At 35.8% G+C, this 24415-nt stretch overlaps 1 protein-coding gene across 4 annotated transcripts in view; it reads right to left on the reverse strand.

Annotated features, from left to right (window-relative positions):
• The window catches only part of TANC2 (tetratricopeptide repeat, ankyrin repeat and coiled-coil containing 2), a 369309-nt gene that overhangs the window by 284691 nt on the left and 60203 nt on the right, over positions 1–24415 (reverse strand). For 3 of the 4 annotated variants that reach the window (XM_025436730.3, XM_049114606.1, XM_025436738.3), the window contains one exon: positions 24157–24250. In XM_025436730.3, the coding sequence (XP_025292515.1) occupies positions 24157–24223 (67 nt within the window). In that variant the 5' untranslated portion in view covers positions 24224–24250. Of the gene's footprint in view, positions 1–24156; positions 24251–24415 lie in introns of those variants that run through there. The other variant, XM_049114608.1, reaches the window with a different exon arrangement.

Here is a 24415-nt window from a genome sequence, read left to right on the forward strand (position 1 = left end):
GGCAGCAACATACAACCATATGCATGTTAAAATTCACTGAATTATATAGGGACGCCTGGGTGGCTCAATTGGTTGGGCATTCAGCTCTTAGTTTCAGCTTGGGTCATAATCTCAGGGTCATGGGATCAAGTCTTCTGTCAGGCTTGTGCTCAGCACCAAAACTACCTGAGATTTTCTCTCTCTCTCTCTCTCTCTCTCTCTCTCTCTCTCTTTCTCTCTCTCTCTCCCCCCTCCCTTCTTCAGCTCCTCCCCCTACCCATGCTTTCTCTTTATCAAATAAATAATTTTTTTAAAAAATTCACTAACTTACACATACACACATACAAAGCAAATTTTATCTTACGTAAGTTTTTAAAACTTCTGCCACCACCATGTGGTTGTGACTTCCAATTCTAGACCTCTTGTTCCACCCTCTCCTAAGCCCCTCGCCCATATATCTAACTTCTCCTCAATATAGCATTATCATCTCGAACTTAATATCTCCAAAAATGAATTCATTACATTTCCCTTCAAACTTAAAGTGAATGGAACCTGCCATTCACCCAATCATCTAAGCCAGAAACATAAGTATCATCTTTGAATAAATTTTGTAAGTTACTACATAACTAGGACCATAACTTGATATATAACACTGCTATATTTCCAGTACCTCTAACTATAGCTAATATAGAGGAAGCACTCAGCAAATATTTTTGTTGAATGAATAAACTAAACTACAGCACCTCCTTCATTTAAGCCGAAACTCAATCTATCAAGTCTAGTTGATTCTTTCTTGGTATCTCTCCATCTCCACTGCCATCCTCTTATTTCAGGCCCTCATAATGTCTCACCTGAACACTGCTGCCACTGCTCCTAACAAGGACATGTGTTGTTTTGCCCTACCCACCTTCATACATAACCATTTTTGGGAACTGCCCTTTACTAACTTTCATTACATTTACTGATTTACTCACTCCTTCTGCCATGGTTGTTTTCCACTAGGGTAAATTATCTAACCCAAGCTGACATGATGACAAACATTACCCAAACCCTGCTCCAGAGTATAAATGATTTGTTCAGGTGTGGATACCAGACCTAAATTAGGACAGCCTGAACTACAAGATATATAACTCCAATGTTGTTATTAGGTATATTCCATTATTTGTACTGAATAATAGAGGAAACTAATGTTTTAGGTCTGAAAAGAATAAAAGAGACATGCAGAAAGCAGCAGATATAAAATGGAAGCCAACCAAAGTACCAAACTACCTCTATGTAATTCCCTAAATGTATCAAAATCCCTCACAACTTTAAGCTTTATAATTTCTGTATCCCTTGCCTGGAACAATGATAGTCACTACCTCCTCCAAGAACTGTTCCATCTTCCTCAAGTTTGAGATATTCTCCCTCTATACTCCAATAGTATCCTCGGGGAACTTCAGCATAATACTGCTCACACAATATTTTAATATTAATGGTTTACTTATACCATCGAGTATAATCTGGTAGGGATTATGTCTTATATCTCTAAGTAAACTATATCCCTCAGTATTTTACCTGACCCATAGGTGCTCACAATATAATCAAGGATGAAAAGAGAACACAGATAGGAGGTAAAGAAAGAAATATCTAAACAGTATCTAACAGTACTTCAGCCTCAGAGTATAAAGTGATTAGAAGGTTAACAGGAGACTTATTACTAGTCTGGCCATCAGTTCAGTCTTTAATATGGTAACAAAGAATAATCACAAGTCAACACAATATTCTGAGTAACGATTGCACTAACTTATACATGAATATCAGAGGTAACAGAAAGAGGCACGAAGTAAATTTTTAGAGCAAAAAAGTACAACTAGGCATTATTTTGAAAAAATTAATTTTTTCTTCAATATTATCTTTCTCCTGTCAACATTCAAGCAAAATCTTGTGGTTAGGATGGGAAGTGACAGAAAAAAGAAAATATGTTTCAAATATTTGAGTTCGGAAAATCTGGACCCTTAACAAAGACACACAAAGCATTCATACCATTAAAAACACATGTTCAGGGATGCCTGGGTGGCTCAGCGGTCGGGTGTCTGTGTGCCTTTGGCTCAGGCATGATCCTGGAGTTCTGGGATCAAGTCCCACATCGGGCTCCCTGTGTGGAGCCTGCTTCTCCCTCTGCCTGTGTCTCTGCCTCTTTCTCTCTGTGTCTCTCATGAATAAATAAGTAAAGTCTTTAAAAAAAAAAAATACATATTCAGGGACACCTGGGTGGCTCAGTGGTTGAGTGTCTGCCTTTGGCTCAGGGCGTGATCCTGGAGTTCCAGGATCAAGTCCCACATCAGACTCCCTGCAGGGAGCCTGCTTCTCCCTGTGCCTATGTCTCTGCCTTCTCTCTGTGTCTCTCATGAATAAATAAATAAATAAAATCTTTTTCTTAAAAAATTTAATTAAAAAATACATATGCAGGAGAAAAAAGTAAGAATCACCCATGTACTCCTACTCTACACTAGAAAAGAATTACCCTAGTCAATAACAATAAAGAAATCTATCTTCTAGGATGATCAGCTGTTTTGTTTCCCCCCAAGACCTCTCATACAGAAAAATCCTATGACTCAGGGCCCAATCTTCAGCTCTGCAGGTCAGAAATCAAGTCTTTAAAGAAGATACATCTTCAAAGTGAATTAAGACGCAAAGAGATTGACTTTTGCCACTATAGCTCTATGTCACCTGCAAAATTCATAGCAAAGTATATACATTATTGACAAACATAAGGAGGTCTTGTCTTTCCTATTTAGGGGCAAATATGGGCTGTCCTTCTAACTCCTGGTATGGAAAAGATTACTAATTTTAAAAACGAACAGAAAAACCCATAGCTAGATTAGTAAACCAAAGTGGGAAGCTCTAGTGATGCCCATTCAATCCCTTCTTTCACAGTAATAGAACCCTAATTTTACTTTAGGTATTTTAGACTGGTTCTCTCCCTAGCCTTAGGATGTGAACCTTAACTACTAAATGAATCTTAACAGTTGCAATTCCATTAATTGGTTAAAGAAAGGTTATGTTCTTTGGCCAATAGGATGTGAATAGGAGTGTGAGAGAGAGGGGTTTTAGTAAAGTTTTCCTCAATCTTAAAAATGGACCCAAGAAAGTCAGTTATTCCACCTGTCTCTGAACAACGATGTATGCAGATATACAAGTGGAAGGTATGGTAGTTCTCTTGCAGTTATGTATGGACAAGTTGGAAAACCACCACCAATATGCTGAAAATGGCAAAACAGAAAAATGGAAAGAAACTGAGTCCTTAGTGATGCTGTTGAGCCTCAGAATTAACTTATCTATAATCATCATACCTCCAGAATTCTTTATTATGTGAAATTATAAATTCCCTTCATATCTCAGTCATTCTAAATTGGATCTTTGGTAATTCTAACCATTCTAACTACTACAACAGCAAATAAAACTGACCAGGGAAAAGATTACATGAGATCTAATCAAATACAAATTTTAACAGAAAATTCTCATTTTCTCCAGAAATTTTAAATTTAATAACTCTGGGACAGGGATACTGAATTTAGATGCTAAAATCCTTTTTTAGGGATCCCTGGGTGGCGCAGCGGTTTAGCGCCTGACTTTGGCCCAGGGCGCGATCCTGGAGACCCGGGATCGAATCCCACGTCGGGCTCCCGGTGCATGGAGCCTGCTTCTCCCTCTGCCTATGTCTCTGCCTCTCTCTCTCTCTCTCTCTCTCTGTGTGTGTGACTATCATAAATAAATAAAAATTAAAAAATAAATAAATAAAATAAAATCCTTTTTTAGCACAGGATTCCCCTTGTGGCTTTATTTATTTATTTATTTATTTAGATTTTTACATTTTATTTATTTGAGGGGGGGGTAGAGGGAGAGAGCAAACAAGCATGAGAGACGGGGAGAGAGAGCACGAGGCAGGGGAGAGGTGTAGAAGGAGAAGGAGACTTCCTGCTGAGCAAGGAGCCCAACGTGGGACTCAATCCCAGGACCGTGAGATCATGATCTGAGCCTAAGGCAGATACAACCAACAGAGCACCCAGGTGCCCCCCTCTGTGGCTTTAAAGATATCACCCAAAGTCATTAGCAGGGCACAAATACTTCATTAGCTGATGAGTGATTAACTGTCCCTTTTTTTTTTAAGCAACTTTCTAAATCACCATAGGTTCTAAGAATAAAGAATTCTTACAGTTGCTAGAATGCATCATATAGTCTCCTATCTTCATCTACTGACAAACGCTACTTTCTCCATGTGGACCCCTAACACACACTTATCCTTCAGCGTCCAACTTGAATTCTCCTCTCCTTCCTGCCTATCCTCCAACTGTATTATCACTGCTAGGTTAGGAATTTTTATCCTGTATTAAACTGAGCTCCCTGAGAATAGGAAGATCCCCAGCATGTATCACAATGCTTGATACAAAGTAAGCACTTAAAAAAAAAAAAGAATCTTTATGATTTAATTAACCACACTGGGGGGGGGGGGGGCAGTCCTAAGTTCTTGCCATTACAATATTGGATACAAACTTATAAAAACATATCCATCATCACAGAAAGTTCTATTGAACAGCATAGCATTACTCTAAAGGGTCGCTAAGTTTCAATGTAAGACAAAATGATATTATGGCTTTTTCAGAAAAATTCATGCTACATGACAAATGTTTACTAAACAACCTGGACCAAGGATACAAAGCTCTGTCCCCATAACATTCTTGGTGTGAGCACAGACTACTACCTAAATGCTTTACAACAACCCACAGTAATATTTACACCAAGTTCTTTCCTAATTAAAATGATAAGCTTCCTAAAATAAGCAAAAGGAAAAGCAAAAGGATAAGGAAATCATCCCACAATTTTCAAATTTTTACACATATTTCAAGTTAATGTAGACTAATACATGAGTATAATTTTAGTTTAAGTACTTAATATAGTGCAAGGCACATAATATTCAATAAATGTATGCTGAATCTGAATCTATTGTATGCAGATGAACAAAGTATTATTCCAAGTTTTATATCTTCATATATTGTAAGAGCCAAGGGCAGGCTGACCCAAGACGGACCACTTTAGCATAAAGATCATTTTGAGTTAAAAAGCAATCAAAACCCAGTAAATTCAGGAAAATTCCTTTTCTCCCCCCGCCCCCCCACCGACACATACACTACCTAAAAAAAAAAAAAAAATTTTATTTATTTACTTTATTTATTTAAGAAAGAGAGAATGAGAGAGAGAGAGAGAGAGAGAGAAACTGAGTATGCACAAGCAAGGAGAGGAACAGAGGGCAAGGGAGAAGCAGATTTCCCACTAAGTAGGGAGCCCTACCTGAGACTCAATCGCCCAGGGACCAGGATCATGACCTGAGCTGAAGGCAAATGCTTAACTGACTGAGCCACCCAGATGCCCCTAAAAAGAATTTAGACAGAGAATCTACTACAGGAAGAAAGCTATCCCCATAGATAACTACATTATTTAAGCTAAGTACGATATACAGGGAGGAACCTAGCAAGACCTGTTTGATGAAAGTTCTCTATGTCCCACTGTGCCTGAGTGGCCCAGCAAACATTTGTTTACTAAACATTTACTCTTTTTCATCTTCCTGTGAAGTGCATTCCTTCCCTTTGAAGCCCCAAACCCCTTTCTCTACTCTTTAGTTCAGAATGTCATATATACCTTATGATGCCTGTCTTTGGAATATCCATATCTATATGGATTTTCCATACTTAGTTTATTAAATTTTTTAGAAGATTGTTTATTTATTCATGAGAGACAGAGAGAGAGAGAGAGAGAGAGAGGGCAGGAGGGGCAGAGACACAGGCAGAAGGGAGAAGCAGGCTCCATGCAGGGAGCCCACTTAGTTTATTAAATTTGATCTTCTCCTGTTAATTTGTCTCCTGTCAATTTGACTCTTAATCTGGAAAAAAGGATCTTGATGGGGACAGGAAGTTTTGCTCCCTGACAATACCACCACATGTCAATACCACAGACTTATCTGAGGATAGTAAAACCATTTTGTTATAGAAATAGAATTAGTGTTATAGCTATATCTTTATCATATATAGTTTTATATATATATCCTATATATCCTATCAGGTATAGTCTAATATATCTGAAGTAACCTATTAATTACCGATAAATCCTCTTAATTATATGAAGTAATTCTACAAAAGACATTTCATTTGAAAACTGTTGAACCATGGAGCTACCACACAAGAATTTCCATCATTCTAATAGTAAAGGTGACATTTTCAATGTTACTTGTTCCTTCAAATTATTAAAAAACTTATGGTGATTTAGGAAGAAACAAAACAAAACAAAACCCAGCCTGTTCATCTTTAGCTTAAAAACATGACCAGTTTACTTTATATCTTGGTAAGACATGAAAGATCCTTATGAAGTTTCTTTAAAGCACCAGGATATTTAATGGAAGATACGTAGGGATGAATGAAAGAGAATTATGACTTTTGGGGCATCTGGGTAGCTCAGTCGGTTAAGTGCACCTGCTTTAGGCTCAGGTTGTGATCTCAAGGTCATGGATCCAGCCCTGAGTCCAAGTCCGGCTCTCTGCTTCGTGGGAAGTCTGCTTATACTTCCCTCTCAGCCCCTCCCCCTACTCATGCTCTTTAATAAATAAGTAAAAATTTTTTTTAAAACTCATGACTCTTAGAATACTCTGATTCTGGAGAAAATTAAGTTAACCTATTTTCTCCAGGAAGTCAAATAAAACTTGAATATAATGATATAATGTAATGTTAAATTTTTGGTTTTTGAGGTTTCTTATTTATTTATTTGAGAGCACCCATGCACCCATGCACAAGTGGAGGGGCAGAGGGAGAGAGAGAGGGAGAGAATCTCAAGCAGACTGTGCTGAGCATGGAGCCTGACACTGGGCTTGATACCACAACCCCAAAATAATGACCTGAGCCAAAAGCAAGAGTCGGACATTTAACTGAGTCACTCAGGCACCCCAATTACTGAGTTTCTTTAAAGACATACAATTTACATTAAAAATGATCCTTTCAGAAGTGTATTTCAGAGACAAGACAAGAGTCAGGACAAGAGTCTATGAAAGTATTCTCAGGGCGATTTAAGATATTTTCTCCTTTCAGCATCTCACTAATCTCATGGCTCTATCATTAACCTTCTACTATCATGAGTAGATGGTATGTATTTTTATTAAACTTGCCATATAGGGGCACCTGGGTGGCTCAGTCAGTTAAGCACTGGACTCTTGGTTTCAGCTCAGGTCATGATCTGAGGGCCACTGGGATCAAGCCTTGTGGCTGGCTCCATGCTGGGTTTGGAGACTGCTTAAGATGCCCTCTCTCTCTCGCTCCACCTGCCCCCCCCGCCCACAAAAACCCTACCATATACCACAAATAAGAATGATTATATTATATATATGAGGAAACCATGAGGTAATATTGAATATCACAAATTTGTAAAAGCACAAATCTATAACCTAAAGGTTTTTATATGAAATATTTAAAGTTTTCTAAGAAAACAAAAAATTAGATATATTTAGATGAAAAATTTGAGTGTTAAAATAATTTATTATTTAACTTGCTTGAAAGCATTACTGTATATCAAAATATGCTATATAAAAAAAGCATTCAAAAGAAAATTATTTTAACACTATTTAAATCCTTTTTTAAATCAGAAATTACAATCTAAAAAAAAAGAAATTACAATCTATTTCTTAAATATTTTTCTTCATTGCACATTCTGATTAATGAATGTAGGATTATAAGTGGCATATTTGAAATATACCTGGCTTTTTAAAGTAACTGATCTACAGGAAAAACATCCAAATTAAAACCAGTTTAAATGATTTTATCTTTCAAAAAATTGTTGCTTAAAATATATGATTGGGTTAATAACTGAAGATAGTGTCATCAGAGGAACTTCAATCAGTATTTTAAATTTCAAGCACCTTGTGCAACAGGCAGAGAATGAATACCTGGAGGATAGGCACAAACTAATTAGAAGAATGAAAACTTACTTCCTTTAAAGAATTAGTCACAAAATGACTTCTGCTGACAGCAAAAACCCTACATAGCTTTCTCTAGTTTCCTTCCTCAGCAACAAGGATAGAAACAGTAAACTGTGAAAGTAGACAAGCTTGGAAACAAATTTTGGGGCTGATGTATTGCAGTGCAGTGCTAAAAGGGCTTATAACATTAATTTTTCCTAAAGTCCAGGGGAAGCATAATCCCAAAGCTCAAATGAGGGTAAACTACAAAGAGACCCAGAAGAATAGAAATAAGTCATGGAGTTAAATAAATTACATTTAAAAGCAAAATTCCGTGCAAAAGGTAAAAGCTTTTCTCTTGACAGTTATTCATTTAATATATGATCACTGTGTGCATAATATGAGCCTGAAATGATGCAATGTCACTAGTTAGCTGGTCTCCCTAGCCAGGAATTTCAGAACAAATTATTTCTGCTCATTCTTTTCCTTTCCCAGATACTCTAATAACCAAGTCCTTTTTATTTTACCTCAAAAATGTCTTCCTTGTGTAACCTCATTAGTCCTACTGTCACTTCTTTACTCTTGTTATCATCTCCCAACTAATATCTCCTCACTGTAGTCCATTTTATGCACTAACCCCAGAGTTATCTTCCTGAAAATGTTATTCATGCATAAAACAGTACACTGAGTGCTTACTAGGTACCAGGGCTATACTAAGGATACAGCAGTGGAAAAGAGAATGAACTTGTAATGAAACTTGTTTTCCATTAGGAAAGACAGATAATAAAACAGAGAAACAAGATATACAATAAAGTAAAAAGTGATAGTTACAACACAGATTAAATATAAAACAGGTACAAAATAAGCAAAGGGACTAAAAAAGGGGTACAGGGTGCCTCCATGCTATAATTCCTCACTACAGCCTTCACTATTTATCATTTCATTCTGCCTTCCAACTCTCTCCCTCATTTGCCCATTCCCAAATACTCTACCTTAAGCCAGTAAGAATGGAGAAGAAAACATCCACAATTGGAAGGAAAGCATAATCTAACCTAACTCATCCAATTCTAATCTTCATATTTGCCACTCTAGTTGAAAATTCCTAATACTTTCAGTAAATATTACAGGAATGTATGGGCAGAAAAATGAGACCAATATTCTGCTGCATGAAAAAAAAATTTTTAATTAACATCAACTGTATTACTGTACATTAATAATCAGGAAAGCCAGAGTACCCGAGTGGCTCAGTCAGTTAAGCATCTGACTCTTGATTTCAGCTCAAGTCATGGTTTCAGAGTTGTGAGGAGTCCCACATTGGGCTCTACATTGGGCATGGAGTCAGCTTAAGATTCCCTCACTTCCTTTCCCGATGCCCCTCTCTTCTGCTCACACTCTTTCTTTCTAACAAATAAAACAATCAGGAAAGACATGGAGCGATGTTAATATTAGTTTACATATAAGGCAATTTTTCAAACAATAAACATACATGAAACTGACAAGTCAACTCACAGCATAACTGGTATGCATTTGTAACGTTTCCACAAAAAACAAGGGGAAAACATCAAAGAGCAAAAATGCACACAATTTAAAAAATCTCTCAGCTACCACAAGAAACCACTAAATTCTTGCCTACTTGTTACTTTGATATAATCCTTAGTAGTTTAAGATCTCATAACATCCAATTTGCTACTTCAAAGAAAAAACATAGTTTTCAGATCTCAGTTATACTTAATTCCATTACTAACAGTCTCATTTATTCAGTGACGGCAATATATGAAGAGTTAAAATTCAACAATTTCTACTGCAGCTATCTACTAGCTGTAGACACATGAGAAAGTCTTTTTATCTTGGGTAAGTCTTTTTTCTCTCACCTGTAAAATGACATGGCATTTGCTATACAGAATATGTTAAAGTTAAATATGTTAAAGTTAAATATGTTAAAGTCACCTGCCTTTGTGAAACAGAACATATGCAAATAGAAGGAAACCATCAGTCAATACATGCTTCATCAAGGACAATAACTTTACATGACCCCTTAAATTCACTTTCAATGAAATACGGATATGTAAATGTAAATACAGTGACAGTCTGAACTGATGGGAGGACAGAAACTATCTTACACTTAAGATAGTTAAACTATATTAGGAAAATACTTCTAGAAAGTTCATAAACAATAAAAGTTTCATATTAGGAATACAGGCAATAAGCATATATAGTACATGAGGCAGAAGACTGACAACTGTGAACCAAAATGAGACATGAGCTGGACTTTAATGATTAATTAGACAGGATTAAAGAGGTAACTGGAAGATAAGTGGCAGGTTTATTCCAGACAGGGTGAATGTCATGATCAAAGGGGTCCAGCATTAATAATATATAGCATTAAGAAGTCTAATTTAGATAAAGTAGAAAGTTTCTCAATAAGAATTACAGGGAATGAGGCTTGAGAAATTAGGTAAGGTCAGGTCCGGCCAAGCTAAGAATTTTTTTAGGTAAAATTAGCACCCTAAGAAAATTAATATGGTAGCAGGATGAGAGTGAGGGCAGATGATGGTGAGTCAGAGAAAATAGTATATTTGTTCATTCATTCAACAAATATTTGTAGATCTACTAATTTCTAGGCATATTCTACATGCTAGAAATAAGACAGTGAATCTGTAGGGCTTACATTTATCAAAGAAGACAGACAATAATCTAAACCAAACAAAGTGGGATCCCTGGGTGGCTCAGTGGTTTAGTGCCGCCTTCAACCCAGGGTGTGATCCTGGAGTCCCTGGATCGAGTCCCACATCGGGCTCCGTGCATGGAGCCTGCTTCTTCTCCCTCTGCCTCTCTCTCTCTCTCTCTCTCTCCCTCTCTCTCTGTCTTTCATGAATAAATAAATAAAATCTTTAAAAAATAAAAAATAAAAAATAAAATAAACCAAACAAAGTAAAATATCTCAAAAAACGGTATCTACTCTCAGGACAGAAATCTCAGGTTCAGGATGAAGTCTGAACATGGTAGGGCCTAAAAAGGAAGACCTGTGAGATACTGAGAGGAAAGGCTGGTGAGTATTATATACATGTGTGGTGGCAGAGGTTTATGGCAAATCTCTGTATTTTCCCTTCATTGTGACATGAACCTAAAAGTGCTCTAAACTAAAAAATAGAGTCAATTTTTAAAAAGATTTATTTCTTCATTTTAGAGAAACAGAGAGAGAGAGTATGAATAGAAGGGGCAGCAGGAGAGAGACTCTCAAGCAGATTCTGCACTGAGCATGGGGCCTGATATGTAGGGCTCAATCTCACAACCCTGAGATCACTACCTGAGCTGAAACCAAGAGGTGAAGGTTTAATGAACTATACCTCCCAAGTACCCCTAAAGTCTAGTTTTTAAAAGTTTTTTTTTTTTAATTTATTTAGCACACATGTGCAAGCAGGGGAAGGAGATGAGGGAGGAAAAGAATCCCAAGCAGTTTCCATGCTGAATTGAGCACAGAACCCCACACCAGGCTCAATTTCACAACTCGGAGATCATGACCTGAGCCAAAATCAACTGACTGAACTACCCAGGTGCCCCTTCAGTCTATTTTAAAAAAAAGAAGAATGTTGGGGATTAGGCACTGTTTATATTACAAATGGCTCTATAAGCTTAAGTGAAAGACTTTTAACTTTATTCTAAAATCTACTGATACCTATTATAGGATTGTAAGATTAGGGGTGATATGATATGATGTATTTTATTTAAGATCACTATGGTCATTTATAAAATCAAAGCATGAATAGTAGAATGAAGGCTGGTCTGCTACAGGCAGAGACTCCAGTGAGATAAAGAGCAATTAGCAAAATCTTTATCTACGGTATGAACTGGCTTAATGGTATAGAACAGGGGTTAGCAAAATTTTCTGTAATGAGCTAGATATTAAACATTTTAGTTTCTGTTCTTGTAACATGAAAGCAGACATAGACAATACATAAGCAAGTGAGTATGGCTATGTCCCGATAAAATTTTATTTACAAAAATAGGTGGTAGGCCAGATTTAGCCTGCAGGCCACAGTTCACCAACTCCTGATATAGAAGATGAAGGAATCCTTTATTCAAAGCTAGGTCTCCATACCCACTGATTCTCCACACAGGATTTCTACCATGTTCATGGTAGCAACAACATGGAGGACTAGAACCCTGACAATAGAGTTGATCACAATTTCATAATCAGATGGAAATAGCCAGAGTCCTGCTAAAAGGTAAGGTAAGAACTGACATACACACAGAGGAGATCTCACCCTAGACATATGAAATACATGTAAACTGAAACAAACTAATCTATAACTTAACCCTTATCCACTTCACTAGTCCATCAAATCCAAAGGATCAGTCTCTCATCACAGATGCCTTACATAGGAAAAGTCTTTCCTTCTCTAGGGAAAAATATGATTTACTCCAGACACTACAGTTCTTTTTAAACATAATATCTGGCAAACAAAAGAAAAATGCTGAGATGTATAAAGAAGTGGGAAAGCATTATCCATAAGCAAGTGGCAAAATAATTAATAGAAGCAGATACATATATGACCTACATGTCTTAGCAGAGACTTCAGCTATTAAACTATTACTTTTAGCTATTATGTATAAGTTAAGAAAAAAGAGGTTAAAAACAGAAAAAATTGATTAAAAATTTTAATAAAGAAATAATTATCTTTTTTTTAAGATTTTATTTATTTATTCATGAGAGACACAAAGAGAGAGAGGAAGAGATACTGGCAGAGGCAGAAGCAGGCTCCATACAAGGAGCCCAATGTGGGACTCGATCCCAGGATGCCAGGATCACGACGTGAGCCAAAGGCAGATGCTCAATGGCTGAGCCACCTGGGTGTCCTGTAATTATCTTTAGAAGAACTAAGTGAACATTCTATAACTGAAAACTGCTATGTAAATCACAATTGATTAACTGGGCTTACAGGCTGACTGAACGCAGCAGAAGAAAAGTACCAATAAACGTGAAGACAGGCCAACATAAGTTAACCAAAAAGGGAAAAAAGTCAAAACAAACAAACAAAAAAAAGCAACAACAACAACAACAAACAAACAAAACACAGTGTGATGTACATTAGGGATAGTATCAAAGAATCTAATGTATACAAACTAAAGCTCCAAAACACAGATGGAAAAAAAAAAAGAAGAAATACTCAGAGAAATAATGGCTAAGGTTTTCCACAATTGATGAAACATCAACACATAAACTAAACCTCTCCAAAATCCAAAAAAGGTAACAGGAAGAAAATTATATACCTAGGCAATATCATAGCTCAATGCTAAAAGCCAAAATGAAGAAAAACATTTAAAGCAAGCCAACCAAATTAAATAATAGGTCATTAAATTCCAAGTCTGGAGTGGGGGAAAACAATGCAAATGATGGCTGACTTTCCATCAGAAACAGTAAGAATCAAAAGATAATAGAATAACATCTTTAAACTGTTGAAAGAAAAAATTACCAATCTGAAATTTCATTCCCAGGGAAAATATCCTTCAAACATGAAGGCAAAATAAAAACATCATGGGAATACAAGAACTGAGATAATTCACTGCTGGCAGATCTACACTTTAAGAAATGCACAGGGAATTCTGCAGGGTGAAGAATCCCAGATAAAACATCATTTTGTAAGAAGGAATGAAGTATACTAAAAGAGGTAAATATGAGTAAATATACAACACATTTTAAAAGACATCTTAAAGACTACAGACTACTTAAAGCAAAAGTAATACAACGTATTGTAACATATATCATATATAAATAAAATATAAGACAACGAAAAGTGGGGACACCTGGGTGGCTCAGTAATTGTCTGCCTTTGGCTCAGATCCTGGGGTCCTGGGATCTAGTCCCACATCAGGCTCTCTGCAGGAGGCCTGCTTCTCCCTCTGCCTATGTCTCTGCCTCTCTTTCTGTATCTCTCATGAATAAATAAATTTTTTAAAATCATAAAAAAAAAAAAAACAAGAAGAGTTGGCTATAAATAGAATAAAATACCGTTAAGGTCATTACACTAACAAAGTAGTAAAATAAAAATTCAAGTTAAATCATAATAAGTTAAAGATGCATGTTGTAGGGGATCCCTGGGTGGCGCAGTGGTTTGGCGCCTGTCTTTGGCCCAGGGCGCAATCCTGGGGACCCGGGATCGAGTCCCACGTCGGGCTCCCGGTGCATGGAGCCTGCTCCTCCCTCTGCCTGTGTCTCTGCCTCTCTCTCTCTCTGTGTGACTATCATAAATAAATAAAAATTAAAAAAAAAAAAAGATGCATGTTGTAATCCCTTATATAATCTCTTTTAAAAAGTCCCAAGAAGCTATACATAAAAGGCCAAGAAAATGGATAAAATATAAAAAATTTTTTGATAAATCTTAAAGACAGGAAGTAGGGGAAAAATAAGGAACATATGGAATGCAAAACAAACAGCAAGGTGAGATACTAAAACCAAATCATATCAAGTTATACAATCAATGTAAATGGACTAATTATACTGTTTAGAAATGGAAAAGCAAATTGGATTTAAGACAAAAAAAAAATACATGATATTTACAAGAGATACACCTTAAATACAAGATCCAGATAGACTTAAGGCAAAGAAGTACTGGACACTCAACTAAGAAAAAGAAAACCACATAGGAGTTATGAAATTACTAGTTTAAGAATTAGCAGTTAAGAAATTAGTTTATAATAAATATAATTAACTTTGTCCTGTTAACAGAAAACACATTTTGTTTTCCAGAACCCACAAGTTATAAAATCTGATCAAGACTCAGACAAGAAAAATAAATTCCAATATTTCAAAGCAAAGCAAGCTTGTTCTTATTGGGTCAGGCTACAAATATTTCCAGACTGTGGACTGTACAGTATCTATCACAAATGTGTTGCTATGTTCCAACAAAACTTTATTTATAAATACGGATGGTTGTTTGCAGGAGGCAGTTCACCAATCACTACTTTAAAGAGAAGCAAATGATCAGGCCACATTTTCTTTTTTGTTTTTTGTTTTGTTTTGTTTTGTTTTGTTTTTTAGGCCACATTTTCTAACTACTGTGTATTAAGTGAGAAAATTGTAACAGAGGGTTAACAAACCAAAAATCAATCACTTGGGAAATACTAACCTGATTAAATTATGGGGTCAAAAAGAAAATCAACAATTACAGACTATGTAAAAAGTTAGTAATGAGAATATTACATATCAAAGTTAATGGGATATCAGGAAAATTCATAATGTACACAAGAAAAAAATAAAATTAGTAAATCAAAGAGCTGCATCTTTTGAAAAACCAAATAAAGATATGCCTCGAAGCAAAGAGATAAGAAATATGAAAATATTCAATATAAGGAGAAACTGAATTAATTTCAAATGGCCATAATATACATAACTTTACTCAGATAAATTTTAAAACCTCAATGAAATGGAAAAAATTTTTTTTAAGATTTTATTTATCTATTCATGAGAGACACAGAGAGAGAGGCAGAGACACAGGCAGAGGGAGAAGCAGGCTCCATGCAGGGAGCCCAATGTAGGACTCAATTCCAGCATTCTAGGATCATACCCTGAGCTGAAAGCAGATGCACAACTGCCGAGCCACCCAGGCGTCCCTGAAATGAAGACATTTTTTTTTAAAAGATTTATTTATTTATGATAGACACAGAGATAGAGAGAGGCAGAGACACAGGCAGAGGGAGAAGCAGGCTCCATGCCAGGAGCCCGACGCTGGACTCAATCCCGGGACCCCAGGATCGCACCCTGGGCCAAAAGCAGGTGCGAAACCGCTGAGCCACCCAGGGATCCCCTGAAATGAAGATTTTTTAGAAAAATAATAAACTATCCAAACTGCTTAAAGAAAAACTAATTCTATGAATGACAATAAAATACAAAATATTGTCAAGGGACTACTGGGTGGCTCAGCGGTTGAGAGTCTGCCTTCGGCAGCCCAGGGCATGCATGATCCTGGATACATAAAGCACAGTGAAAGACTGAAACCAAGACAATTCATCTTGTGAAGTTAGCATAACTCTAAAACAACTCTGAAAAAAAGAGGATGAAAACTAAACTAGGAATAAATGTGAAAACATGAGTGTGAGTATATGTGTTTATCTGGTGAGAAGTGTCATTAACTACTGAACTGCTACCAGAAGCAGAAATATAAACAAAACCACTCAAATCAGACTTGTTTCAAGATGCAATTTCACGGTTCTCACCACTTTTTTCATTCTCCAGCTAAATTTATTTTTATAGCTCACTGTCCTCTAATCACCAAATAAGAATCCTCATTCTCCTTTGTATGACCACATTCTGTCACTTCCTCTAATGACTTTTCACCTCAAGTTCCATGCCAATCTATCTTAATTGGCAAGGACAAATGAATTTCATAAGAAGTATCTCAACAGCCAACCATAAATTGGACAAATTGATGAGCAGAGAAGCAGAAAGCAGAGAACAAAAAAAATGACAGGTTTAGGTTGTATTACAAAAGATTTTACAGCTCTAAATTAAAAAAATAAATTCCTTTCCTTATATTAAATGGCAGTATGGGTTTTAACCAAATTTTGTTAGAACGATAACAGAAGAGGTAAGAATCCTTGAAAAACTTATGTTGTAATTTCATGGCTTATCAGTGAAATAAAGCATAATGTCCGAGGAAGGGAAAAGATATTTTTACAGTATAAATATATATGCATTAAATACTATTGTATGTATTTATTTATAGTTTATTATGAGTATTCACTATTCAAAGAGCAATGAAGATTTTAATTAACTTCAATGGCTTGTGGACAAAAAAAAAAAGAAAGAAAAAGGAAAGGAAAAAAACGGTAGTAAATGCTTTTAATAGTGATGACACTGTCTTTTCCAATATTCGTACTAATAATTTTAGTTTCATGTCTTTATATATACAAGAACTTTCCAGATAACTGTCAAAAAGAGTGGTAACAGGTTAAATCACTATCATGTTTCTGTTCTAATTAAAAATGCTGTATTTCTTTGTTCAGATGCTGGATTTGGAGACTAGTCTATTAAAGTAACTTTTTTTCCTATTTGATGATGTTTTTAATAGCTGCTCAGTTTTATAAAATGCTATTTTAGAATATAATGATAAAACAATGTGGTTTCTTAAATGTTTTCTAAGTTAAAAACTTCTGTTGACTTTCTGATATACAAACATCTTTGCATTCCTGGCATAAATTCTACTTATTGTAGTACATTATCAGTGATTATTTATTTATTTGAGAGAGAGAGTGCACGAACAGGGGCGAGGTGGGGAGAAGAGGGGCAGATGGAGGTGGTGAAGCAAAGCAGATTCTCTGCTGAGCAGGGAGCCTGACGCAGGGCTGGAGCCCAGGAACCCAGAGATCATGACCTAAGCTGAAGGCAGATGCTTACCTGACTGAGCCACACACGTGCCCCTGGTGATTATTTACATTTATTTTTTTTTAAAGATTTTTTATTTATTTATTCATAGAGACACACAGAGAGAGAGAGAGAGAGGCAGAGACACAGGCAGAGGGAGAAGCAGGCTCCACGAAGAGAGCCCGACGTGGTACTCGATCCAGGGTGTCCAGGATCACGCCCTGGGCCGCAGGCGGTGCCAAACCGCTGCGCCACCGGGGCTGCCTGATTATTTACATTTAACTATAAGTTTTACTCACTTACTTTGGCTGACTTTTCTTTCTATACCTCCTACCTTCTTCACCTTTACTTTTTACTTTGCTAGGAGACAGCCTCAAGTTTTTTTCTCCCAACAGCTTTGTTACACTTAGAGTGTTATATTACTGAGTCCTTGAATATCTGAAATTAGCAGTTATTTTCCCTGCGCATACTTGAATGATAGTTTACCATTACAATGATATCAAGTAATAGCATTAACATATACTAATGAAGCATACTTGCATGATTTTAAGTAATAAGGTTAACAAAAGATATAAACAGAAAATATATAAATATTATATATAAACGTATCATTTTTAAATAGCATAGAAACATATATTTCCTTTGTAACTCATAATTCAAAACAGTCACACAATTGTTTTTTTGTAAAACTTAGGAGTACCTAGTCCTACACTCATCAAGAACAATTTTTATACAGAAAATAGAGTTAAGTTATAAAATTGAAACCTGATATTCACATGTCCTTAGGGAAAAAAACATTGTCTGAGAAAATTCATTTGTTATTATATGATATAAAATCGCTATCTGTGAAATATTTATCTAGTGGCCGCATAAAAGTTCGGATCAGCTATTTAAAAGACAAATTATAACAATGTCCCTTTATTACAAATTCTTTTTAAACTAATACTAAGTTGGTTTCCTAATACAAAACAAATAATTATGCCTATGAAAACACACCTTTTTAATCTTAAAAATAAGCTATGAACAAAAGTTAATATAAAGAATCAAGTCCACCCATTTATTCTTTAACAATAAAAGAAAGAAAAATAATGATGAAAACACTAATGATATCATTCCATAAGTACACTTTAAAAAAAAATATGTAAGATGCATCCTTGCTCTAGAATTTCCTGCCTTGGAAAACGTTTGAAAAAAAGTACTGCTTTTCTACAAATAGGGTTCTTTTCATACAGAATACAAACCACTATTTTTATAACTACTCTAAATTATAAACATTTTACATGAAAAACCATGGAGAATAAATACTAAAATAAGACCCCCCAAAATCATTACTGACATAATTAAATACCTAGTAAATCAAAGGAATTAGCTTTAATACTACAGTAGAAACTTCACAAGTATGAATTTAATAATATTTCTACTAGAGCAGTACTTAGAAGCCTAGCATGTAATAATTTGTAATTTTGCTAAAGCACAAATAGGAAGCCTACCGTTAGTAAGGTTAGTATGACACATATTACTTATCTGGTACCCAGGTCAAAAAGGCTATCCACAACTGCATCCTATTATGGCTTTATTGATTACTACTAGTCATCTAGTAGTATATGAAATGATAGTTATGAAGTGAGAGAAAATGCTAGTGCTGTTGTCAAAAGTGAACAACTAAAGGTGTCTAAGAAAATCATGGCTCTAGGCCAGAAAACAAATTTTGGACAAATCATTTCTTTAAATGTCAAATTTGGAGGCAGCTTAAATCTCCAACATATATGAGGAGGGTGTGTGTGTGTGTGTGTGTGTGTGTGTGTGTGTAATCAAAAAGTGACCAGTGGAATGATGCCAATTATTGTTTCTGCCAAATTCAATCAAACTGTCTGGGGAAACAAAACAACTAAACGCAATGTAGTTCTCTGGATTGGATTCTGAAGCAGAATAAGGACATGAATGGAAAAACTAATGAGATCCAAGTAAAAATCTGGTAGAGTAGTGTACCAATGCTGGTATCTTACTTTAGACAATGGACCATAATAATGTAAGATGTAACAACGGGTAAAAGTGGGAAAGGGGTACATGAGAATTGTCTGTACTATCTTTATAACTTTTCTATAAGTCTAAATTTAATCCAAAATAAAATGCTTACTCCAAAAAATTAACTAGACACATGAGGAAATAACAGTAGTAAAAAACAAAAGAAAGAGACAACAAAAACAGACACATTTCGTTATCAGACACAGATTTCTTTTTTTTTTTTTTTAAGATTTATTTATTTATTCATAAGAAACACAGAGAGAGAGAGGCAGAGGCTCCTCACAGGGAGCCCGATGCAGTACTTGATCCCGGATCCTGGGATCACGACCTGAGCCGAAGGCAGGTGCCCAACCGCTGACCACCCAGGCGTCCCAAGACATAGATTTTAAGACAGATAAATATAGATATAAATATAAATATACATTTACTACACTTGGGGAGATAAGAGACAAAATTGAGAATACTGACCAAGAATTGGAAACCATAAGAAGAATAAAATGGTGTCCATCTCTCGATTGTTTTTAAATTGAAAGAGGAAAATCAGTATCGATATAGCAGAAAAACCTGGAGAATATCTTGATTTGGTCATCAAAATCACTAATGAATGACAGACATTGTGTGCTTCCAGCTGTGATGCTCCAAAAAGAAAACACATACATTTAAGTAACATTCAGACCAAATCCTGACTCTTGATTATTTAAAAAAACAAAAACAAACACAAAATTAGGGGCATTCTGCTTATTTTTAAAGGGAGAGAGAGTCTTTATTCTTTAAAAATGTCCAGAAAGGCAGAAAAACTATTTCAAATTGAGTAGGAGTAAAAAGACATGACAAGTAATGCAATGCCTTATCCTAATTAGATTTTAAAAACAAGGGGTAAAATTCTACAAAGGAAATTACTGGGTAAATTGACAAAATTTGGAAAATAAATGGTAGATTAAAGTACTGTATCAATGTTAAACTGTTTGAGACTGATAAGTATACTGTGGTTATATAAAAGAATCTCCTTGTCTTTAAGAGATACTGAAATGAGCGCCTGGGTAGCTCAGTTAAGCATCTGCCTTCCGCTCAGATCATTATCCCAGTGTCCTGGATCAAGTCTCGAATCTGGCTCTGTGCTCCCCAGAGCACCTGTTTCTCCCTCCACTGCAACTACCACCTGCTTATGCTCTCTGTCAAATAAATAAACAAAATCTTAAAAAAAAAAAAAAAAGATGGAAGAGGTTATTATGCTAAGCTTAATGAGTCAGAGAAAGAGAGAAAAACACGTACCATTTGTTTTCAATTATATGTGGAGTCTAAAAAACAAAACAAAACCAACCAACCAACAAACAGAAACAAATTCATACAGAAAATCAATTGGTGGCTGCCAATGGGGGGGGGGGTTGGAGATAGGCAAAATAGGTAAAGGAGACTAAGAAGTACATACTATCAGTTATAAAATAAATAAGTCACAGAAATAAAAGGTACAGTATAGGGAATATAGTCAATAATACTGTAATAATGTATGACAACAGATGGTGACTACACTTACCATAGTGAGCAATGAGTATGTTGCATATCTGAAACTAATATGAAATTGTATGTCAACTATAATAATAAAAAAAGAAGAAAAGAGAAAATCACTCCTAGACACATCAGTGTAAATCTAGAAAACTAAAAACAAGGAGAAAAAAGATCACCTTTAAAGAGGCAGCAATTAGACTAACAATGGATTTCTCACCAGAAATAATTCAAGGAGCCAGAAGACAATGAACTATATTTGAAAGTCATGAAAGAAGATAACTGCTAACCTAGAATTCTACTCCTAGCAAAAATATCCCACAAAAAATAAAGGCAAAATAAGGACATTTTCACATAAAGAAAAGCAAAGTAAATTTGCCAAAGGAAGGAAATGATAGTCTTCTCCAGACAAAAAGAAAAATGATCTCATCTAGAAAAAAGTGAGGGATGAAGGAAGGAATGAAAATCAATGTAAGGGGATCCCTGGGTGGCTCGGCGGTTTGGCACCTGCCTTTGGCCTGGGGCGCGATCCTGGAGTCCGGGGATCGAGTCCCGCGTCCGGCTCTCGGCATGGAGCCTGCTTCTCCCTCCTGTGTCTCTGCCTCTCTCTCTCTCTCTCTATGTCTATCATAAATAAATAAATAAATCTTAAAAAAAAAAAAGAAAAAAGAAAAGAAAATCAATGTAACAATCAAGTATGTAGGTAAACCTAAATAATGGTGACTACATAAGACAACAATAATGTCTTGGAGTTTAAGATACATACAGGTGAAAAGAATCTAAGGCTCTTGCATTGTCCAAGAAGAAAGTAAAAGTTGTTTGAATCAACATCAAACTTTGATATTTTAGTCTTTAAGATAACCACAGAAAGAATTACAAGAATATATACCTTCCAAGTCAAAAGGAAGAGATATGGAATAATAAAAAATGTTTTTGATCCATCTAAAATAAAGCAAGAAAGGAGAAAGAACAAAGAACAGGTAGGACAAGGAGAAAGCACATTGTAATAAGTTATATTTACACTCAAATGTATCATTGGTTGAATTAATGTGGCTTAACCAACATCTTTTTTAAGGAAAAAAACCTGTCTGAATGAATAAAAGAAGAAAATCCAACTGTATTCTATTAACAGTATAACCATATAGAAATGCTGAAAGTAGGGATCCCTGGGTGGCGCAGTGGTTTGGCGCCTGCCTTTGGCCCAGGGCGCGATTCTGGGGACCCGGGATCGAATCCCACATCGGGCTCCCGGTGCATGGAGCCTGCTTCTCCCTCTGCCTGTGTCTCTGCCTCTCTCTCTCTGTAACTATCATAAATAAATAAAAATTAAAAAAAAAAAGAGTTAAAAAAAAAAAGAAATGCTGAAAGTAAAAAGAATAGAACAAATCATACTATGCAAACACAAATCAAGAAAAGGCTAGGATAACTATAGTAATATTAGACAAAGTCAGCTTTCAAACAAAAGACATTATTAGAAATAAAGAGGATATTTCATTATGGTGAAACCACCAAATTCACCAGGAAGATAGCAGAATTCTAAATTTCAATGTATCTAATAAAATAGCTTCCAAATATATAAAGCAAAAGCTGTCAGGAACAAGAAGTAGAAAAACAGACAATTCAACAACCATAATGTGAGATTTAATCATAGCTTTCTCAGCAAATAATTTCTTTAAAATGAGTAAGAATCTAAAATATTTGAGTACCACCATTAACTACACTGCACCCAATAACTGCAGAATCCACATTATTTTCAGGTGCATCCAAAACATTCACCAAAATTGATCATATGCTGAGCTATAAGGCAAACCTCAAAAACTATAAAAAAAAATAAAGTTAACTTGTAAAATAAGAAAAATTAGGAAATTGAAATGATTAAAAGGATATAATATCTACAACTCATTAGCAGAAAACAAATATTTAGCACATTTCTCAACATTTCTCCAAAAAAAAGTATATATAGAGTTTCAGCTTGTTTTTACCTTAAAAGCCTGGAATTATCTCCTATTCTTAAACCAACCTTTATAAACTTTATTTTAATGACTATAAAAATCTAAAATTTATATTTCACTTTCCATAAAACTCTCTGAGGACAGTTTCTATTTTTACAGTCTCATTCTCCAAAGAGTGCCTAGGACTGAAATAATTTCACATGTTAATTCAAAAAGTAAATTTAGGTCTAGGGGCACCTGTGTGGCTCGGTTGGTTGAGGGTCTGCCTTTGGCTCGGGTAATGATCTCAGGGTCCTGGGATGGAGCCCCATGTCAGGCTCCGCACTCAGTGAGGAGCCTGCTTCTCCCCTGCCCCTGGCTCATGCTCTCTCTCATCCTCTCTCTAAAATAAATAAAATCTTTAAAAAATAAAAAAACTAAATTTAGGTCTAGAAAGTTCGTATTAAGTAATGCACAGAAGCATTACTCTCTCCTATATTTTAAATTAATGTTTCTTCTACCAACTTCCCTTTATCTAACTCTTCCTGATAAGTATTCAAGTGTTCCTACCTCTTAATTAAGAGTATGGCAGCCTTGGGGTGCCTGGCTGCCTCAGATGGTTAAATGTCTGCCTTCAGCTCAGGTCATGATCTCAGGTTCCTGGCACTGAGCCCCTTATTGGGATCCCTACTCAGCAGGGAGTCTGCTTTCTCTCTCCCTCTGCCCCTGCTTCTGCTCTATCTTGCTCATGTGCTCTCCCTCTCTCAAATAAATAAAAGTATTTTTCAAAAAGGGGGTGGGGGGATCCCTGGGTGGCGCAGCGGTTTGGCGCCTGCCTTTGGCCCAGGGGGCAATCCTGGAGACCCGGGATCGAATCCCACATCAGGCTCCTGGTGCATGGAGCCTGCTTCTCCCTCTGCCTATGTCTCTGCCTCTCTCTCTCTCTCTCTCTCTCTCTCTGTGACTATCATAAATAAATAAAAATTTTTAAAAAATATTTAAAAAAAAAAAACAAAAAGGGGGTGGGGTGGGGAGGGAAGGGACACCTGGGTGGCTCAGTGGTTGAGCATCTGCCTTTGGGTCAGGTCATGAGCCCAGGGTCCTGGGATTGAGTCCTACATCAGGTCCCCAACAGGCAGCCTGCCTCTCCCTCTGTCTATGTCTCTGCCTCCCTCTCCGTGTCTCTCATGAATAAATAAATAAAATCTTAAAAAAAAAAAAAAAAAAGTATGGCAGCCTAATGGAATGTAAACTTTTTTTTCTAAATTAAATAAACCATTCAATAAATAAATATATGAAGTTGTAGCATCAATTCAGACCCCTAAAAGAACTTCTCTTTCTGAAGTATCACACAGAATAAATGTAACATAGTCACTTACCACTTGATCTGTTTTTACGACTTGATTTCCCTCCAGTAAGAAGCATCTTGAGACTATTCCGAAACATGGTTGTGCTATTCTAGTACTCACAAAACTGTAAAAGAAAATATGGGAATATACATTAGAAAACTTGATTTTCTATTCAAAACACTATTAATAATTAATTTTAAATGCACTATAAGGAATTAACTATGTTTAAGTATATACTACAGAAATATTAACAATATGACAAAAACATTTAATTAATCTAACTTAAACA

Source organism: Canis lupus, chromosome 9 (assembly GCF_003254725.2).
Source record: "Canis lupus dingo isolate Sandy chromosome 9, ASM325472v2, whole genome shotgun sequence".
NCBI lineage: Eukaryota > Metazoa > Chordata > Mammalia > Carnivora > Canidae > Canis > Canis lupus.